Here is a 6879-nt window from a genome sequence, read left to right as displayed (position 1 = left end):
TGAGCAACAACTGGTGCGTAAAATAAATCACTGAGTAACAAAGATGTCGATAATGCTTTAGACACGTATTACTAATATTTAAAATTTGTTGAACTCTGAACCCAAACTGCACCTACGCTCAACATTTAGTGTGGCGCCAACAAACCGTGCTGAATTAACTCCAGTTGAAGATGAGCGATAATGAGCAGAAGGTGAGTGACTGTTGAACCTGAATGGATACTACTGACGACTGAAAACAAACTGAAAATGTATCTTAAAAGGAAATTTTGACACAAAGGTCACTGGAAACTAAATGAATTTGCCATGAAATGATGAATAAAAGTGACATATTTGTTTGTTTAACAGGGACAGTAAAGATAAACACTTGCATGTCCATATTAGGATTTTGAATTGAGTGTAAAACAACTAAATACACAAATAAAGAAATTAAAAAAAACAAAGAAACAGTGCAAACACATTTTCTCATAAAGCCTACTGGTCATGAAAGAGGAACACTGGATGAAAATGGACGTTTTTATAGACCTGAACTGACAGATTTGCCAGGAGGGAGACTAGAGGATAAAAGGATCTTCAAGTGTTCAGCATGGTAACATCATGGATGTATAAAGAGGTAACACAGATACAGTCCGCCGCCTTGTGGAGAAGTTTTAGGCCTGCATGAGGCCATGAAGCCTCCCAGCTCAGTGCTGTTCCAGGATTGTTGCACAATGTTGGAACATTCAAACTACCATCTGATATTTGTTTATTAATCCTGATGAATGACTGTGTATTGAATTTAAACGACGTGGAACTAAACTAAACTAAATATTTATATCATTTTAGGTTTTTATAATGACATTTTAATACGGCAACAGTTCTCGCTGAGGAGTTTACATATTTGTCTTCAGCAGTTTATATATTCAGTATTCAGGAAAGTCAATGTAAAAGTGGCTTTATCTCACATTTTTATTCAATTGTTCAATTACTCCCCCCCACTGGGTGAACTGGTCCCGGAAAATAACCAGATTGAGAGGTAACATTTAGACTTCAGTTAACACCCGTGCGTAAAGTTTACTCAGCAAACGTCCTTGTGTAAGTCTTGTGTAACAGAACTTCACCACGGAGAGGAATGGGTTAAATTCTCTTGCTAGAAAGTTTGACTTTCTGTGCATGCGTAAGTAACTGGGCTGAATTCGATAAATGACCAGAAAAAAAAGCTCCAGCCCTCCTCTCCTCTCCTCTCCTCTCCTCACCAGTTGTCAGTCCTCCTGAGAACTGATATGCTGTGCTGCTCATGAGCTGGAACCGAGAGCGCGCGCCTGCTTTTCATCCAGTTACCACAAAGCAACATCTGTGCGTGAAATTCATGCCATTAACTAACTTATCATTGATTTACAGGAGGGGTTTCATTTTTTAAAAGTTTTATTGCGATGGCAAAATTGTCTCTTTTATTCTTATACTTTTCCCAAGGACTACTTCCACTCATCACTGGACAGCAGCAGCGCACCGGGCCTTGGCGGCAACGGATTCAGTGGGAGAACAACGGGCAGGTATATAGTTTAGTGAGCACTGGATCAGAGTATCAGTCTCCGGTTCGGTCCAGAAGCCAGTCGAGGGTTTATATGAGCAGCAGTGATGGCATGAGGAGCCAGGTGTCGGGAGCGCGCAGAGGAGCTACCCGTGTAAGAACCGGACACTCTGAGTCCAGACAGTACAGGTATGACCAGGTGGTAGAACCAGGATCTATTGCACCTGGATACGATAGCAGACAGTATGTGCCCGTTAACAGTCGCGCATCAGGGGCCAGACAGCAGCCACCTGAGCGCCCTCACAGAGCAAGATCTGCAGGTTATCCAGGCGCACGACGCTTCAACCATGAAAACAGCATGAACACCTCTTCTGTGGGGAGTTTTACAGATTTCCAGGGCAGAAGAGGAGGTGTTTCCCGCGTGGATGCTACTGCACTGCAACCGGGGCCCGGTGCGCAATACCAGCCGTTACGCACGGTGCCAGAGGCGATGCCTGTCTCCAGGCAACCCGTGCAGACGAACCATCCAATCCCGGGAAATCCCTCAACTTTTGGGAGGGAGTCTGAGGCTCCTGCTCCTTTCCCTGCACTTAGTGAGGATGTTGCAAACCGGGCAACCAGTTATGGAGAGGACATGGTTAACGATGACCCTCGAAACCCGTTAAAAAACCACAGGAATTCAGTTCTCTACAACATGTATCCCACGAGAGGGAGGTCAGCGGCTCGCACACAGCCCCGTCCGCCTGGCACAGGACATGGAACAAGATATTTCCAAAATGGTAAGTTCAGTGTCTCGATCATATGTAATTAGCTCAGGCTGCTTAATTGAACTGGATTTAAATGATTTTAGACGAACATGATGGTCCAGTGGATGCCTTAATTAGGATAAAACCTACTCAAATTAATAACCATCCATAAAAAGTACACTTTAATTAAATCAGTTGTTTTTTGCAAGAAAACTCTGCATGACAAGAGAGGAAAATAACTTATTCTGGCTTTGGATCCTAGACTGACAGCGCAGGAATGTAAAACATTTAAAATTATGCCAACAAACACAAACAGCTGCTCTGATTTTCAGCCTGGACACCGTTTTTTTTTTCAGTGGATTATTCTCAGCATACCTAGACTAAGACACTAACTTCTCTCATAAGACATTGTTCTTTTAATCTCCTCTCCCAGGACTGCCAGACCTGGTGCCAGACCCATATGCCATCCAAGCAGGTGCTTATATCCAGCGCATGCAGATGTATGCGCTCCGCTGTGCAGCTGAGGAGAACTGTCTAGCCAGGTAACCTGTGGTGCCAAAAATGATTCACTTCTTCAGTATCCACACAACAGCACGTAGACACACGCACCCCCACACACAGGTATTTCCTGTGTTTTCTTTGCTCATTGTTCATGTTAATTTTACATGTTTGAGCAGAACGTTTGGCTGTTTTAAGATAATTTATAATACACTCATGTCAGTTTAATTTTTCGATGTGTTAGGATAACCTGTCTTTTGATAAAGATACAGTAACTGTTTAATCATAATATGGAGGAATGATTCTCATCAACATCATGTCCTGCCAAGACATAAATGTTCTGGGTTGGTTTTCCCAAAAGCATTCAGTACAATGGAACAAACCCTCTGCGCTCGGTTACTTTTAAGAAAACTAGCCCTGGGAGCTCAGCCAGGATCACTTTCCAACTCAGTTTGTGCCCATTTCTCTGTGATCTATCCAAGGTCGGCTTACGGACCCGCCGTGCGAGACATCGACTTCAGAGTCCTCCTGCGGTTCCCACAGAAAGTGAAGAATCAAGGCACCACTGACTTCCTTCCTGTCAAGCCGAGACATCAGTGGGAGTGGCACAGCTGTCACCAGTGAGTTTACATAAAATGATCTTTCTTCATTTTAAAAATTAGCATGGCTCCACTCAGCTCTGATGTAACCAAAAACACACCACCTCCTTAAAATTCATCTGAAGCTGTGGTCTGAAAGGCATTGCTGAACCCTGTTTGAGCCATTCCACAAGTATAAATTTCCCTGTTCTATTAAATTCTATTGTGCTCTCCACCCTCAGACATTACCACAGCATGGATGCCTTCAGTAACTACGACCTGCTGGACGTCGTCACTGGGCGTAAAGTCGCAGAAGGACACAAGGCTAGTTTCTGTCTGGAGGATACAGGCTGTGACCCGGGTTTCAGGCGGCGTTACGCATGCACGGCTCATACACAGGTAATATATCCTTACACACCATAAAGATTATATAACCTTCCTTTAATCAGATAATCTCACCAAGATCAAGATTTTTTTTTAGCAAGAGAGGCCTGAGGACACGTACGGCGAGAAGACAACACAGTCATTCACACATAAGCTCAACCACAAACCAAATCAGAAACATCTCTAAATATGTGGAAAGTTCAAAATCACTGAGTGTGACTCAAGTTTTAAATTACTTTGTAATTCATACTGGAAGTCAGTCTTCCCAAGTGCAGTATTACATGTGTAATATCTGGTTCAAATCCAGAACCGGTTCAAACAGCCGTAAACAGCTATCACACGGGAACTGGACTTTTCAGTCATTCAGCAGCTCATAAACGAGGATAAATAATGAAATTACATATTCCCCCAGGTGGTAGGAAATCTTCTTAGTAACTTAAGGTGGGAAAACAACATCAGATGAGTGCAAAGTAGCAAAAAACATATTTGATCCTACATGTTTGTACTGACTTTAATGGAAGAGGCCTGTGAAGAGTAAATCATTGTTTTTTGTTACTCTTTACTCACCTTTTGTTGTTTTTTCCCACCTTTTACTGTAAGTTGCTAGATGGTGATCCAGAAATTAAGTCATACAATGGAATTTAAACAAGAAAAATGTAAAATCTATTAAGACAAGAGATCTTTTTTTAACATGTTATGTACCATAATAGCATCTTCCCCGTTTGTTGTGGAGTTCAAAGTTCCTGTAGTTGTTTGTTTTTGTATTTTTTTTGCAAATCCTGCAGATCCTCTTCTGAGAAATGTTTTCATAACTAAAACTCCAGTTTATGCCAGTGAAGGAAAAAAAACATCCTGAGGACATGGGAATATTTATTATATCTGTTGTCTGGACTCTGTGATTCTGGCTTTGTGCTCTTTAGTGCCGGTTTCTTGTAACAGCTTTGCTGCCAAGAACTGTTTGTATAACTAAAACTCAAATCTTTCTCATTTGCAGCACTTGTAGGAAAATAGTAGTCAAAGTCGTCTGAAGAGCCTGAGTCTGACGGGGTGTTTGGGTTTTTATTTTCAGGGTCTGAGTCCAGGATGCCATGACGTCTATGCTGCCAACATCGACTGTCAGTGGATTGACATCACTGATGTACCTCCAGGAAACTATATCTTAAAGGTAAAATGTCTCAAGTTTAGATCAGCTGTTCGCCTGCATTACATCCGCTATATATGGATTTTAATTCACAGCGTGGTCGTTGCCGTTGCATTTTTAGTAACCTGCCTGCGAAGCTGCTCAAACTGTTTTATTTACGATTTTTTTCAGGTTATGGTCAATCCCAATTTCCACGTCATGGAGTCAGATTTCAACAACAACGTAGTGAGATGTGATATCACATACACAGGAACTTATGTCCAGACACGCAACTGTCGAATAACAAGGTACTGAAAGAGTGTTTCTGTATTACACCTTTTATCCAAATAAACCTAAAATTCATATATTTAGATTATTAATATGTTTCTTAAAAAGTGCTAAACAGTCAAGTGACATTGAGTCAATCCTTGTTGTTATGTTCCTGTTGGATATTTGTATCTTAATATCTTTCTCTTCCCATTTTCAGGGGTTGAATTCTTCGTTTCCTGTACTGTTAAGGAGAATTTCCCAGCAAACATCTCTGCATGTACTGTACAGCAACATCAACACTCTGACTAACAAATGGTGCAATTGGTAACAGATTTTTTTTTTTACTTCATGTGTATTTTTGTGCTACATTCCTGCTATAGAGTCTTGAAGTGCATTTATTTGTAATAAATGCAAAACCAGTTTACACCCATTCTGTGTATGACACCAGTGATATCATCAGATTTACTTGAGTATTTCTACAAATGTGCCACAATTCATTATGAAAAGGATTATCTCGCCGCATATTGTCTTGATTTTTCTGCCTTGTGTTGTTATGTTGCACATCATTACTTGTTACAGTTTTATTGAAAGGATACAATGTTCTATATTTTTGTTATTATCAACAAATCTCATTAAAAAACAAAACCAACAATGTGTTCATTTCCTAAAACAGCAGGGAGCTGCAGGTTTTAGCAAACATTACTCAAAAAGAGTAAATGGTGCATCATTTAGGAACTATTTCAGCTGCAGATTTGGATACACAAGTGGGTATTTATGGAAGCACCTAGAGTAACCTAGAGTAAAGGTGTTCATGATGATGATGGAAGAGGTCATCCGGTGCAATAGTATGACTCATAATCATTTTTGGACATCAGTGAAGGTCTACGGCACAGAGGAATGAGGCTTTGGATACACACACAGAACTTACTAAGATCAGTTCATTGCTGCTTTTGGGATTTGTTGACAATTAAAAAAATACAGAATATCAGCAGACTTACCTTTAATCGCTTGGTGGTCACATTAGCAAAAACTGCAATTATCTCTTTTTATGTTAAAGGTTAGTATGTTGGAGTATGTTTACGTGAATATGTGCTTGTGTGTAACTGAGTGAATGTAAAATGTGGAAACTGTTAATATTGCTCAAACATGTTTGTTGAAAACTTTATTATATTCTGTTATTACTGTATGTTGGATTTAATGCAATAAAGATTGAGATGTGAGGAGTTTATCATTATAACAATTCCTTACTTTCCTTTTAAAATAATAGTCAACCACAACCATCAGTTTAATCTTGTAAAATACCAGGCTATGAAAATTATTCCACTTTATCCATTGATTTCTTAAGATTTCCCCTGGATTGTAGCTGCATGTCGATATTAAGGACAATTATAAAATAGATTCCTTCAATAGTTCCAAACCCAGTATCCCAGGAGGACAAAAGCGGCTTGTTCATACCTGAGTAGTTCAGCACTCTGCAGGACTGAATCAGTATTTCATCCTCGTACTGCTGAATGGAGGAGTTTTCTTTGAGTGATGCGTGCAGATCGTGGCCTCAGAGACAAACAGGCCTGCAGGCAGACGCTGGCGGCATGTTTGCTGACAGGCCTCTGTGAAGTCAGGATCTTATACAGCTGTGCAATACCTACTAAAACACAGCCAGAGCAGGATGAATGGAGGCCTTTTCTCGCTCTCTGTCCCTCCTCGGTGCATGTAAAAAGGAGTGTCTCTCAGCTGCTGTAAAAGACTGCTTCCTGGCCCAGAATTCATTGCATCATG

The 6879-nt window shown here is 40.7% G+C and overlaps 1 protein-coding gene across 1 annotated transcript; it reads left to right on the top strand.

Moving 5' to 3' along the window:
- Nucleotides 1-1087: 1087 nt before the first annotated feature.
- Nucleotides 1088-6328, top strand: loxl5b (lysyl oxidase-like 5b). The gene is made up of 7 exons (XM_044368239.1): nt 1088-2286; nt 2687-2795; nt 3234-3371; nt 3572-3728; nt 4783-4878; nt 5026-5141; nt 5321-6328. The coding sequence occupies exons 1-7, from the start codon at nt 1410-1412 to the stop codon at nt 5325-5327; spliced, it is 1500 nt and encodes a 499-aa protein (XP_044224174.1). The 5' UTR covers nt 1088-1409; the 3' UTR covers nt 5328-6328.
- Nucleotides 6329-6879: the final 551 nt, after the last annotated feature.

This window comes from Thunnus albacares, chromosome 12 (assembly GCF_914725855.1).
Source record: "Thunnus albacares chromosome 12, fThuAlb1.1, whole genome shotgun sequence".
In the NCBI taxonomy this organism is placed as follows: domain Eukaryota; kingdom Metazoa; phylum Chordata; class Actinopteri; order Scombriformes; family Scombridae; genus Thunnus; species Thunnus albacares.
The sequence above is the reverse complement of the archived record's forward strand: the minus strand, read 5'-3'. Positions and strand labels throughout refer to the sequence as shown.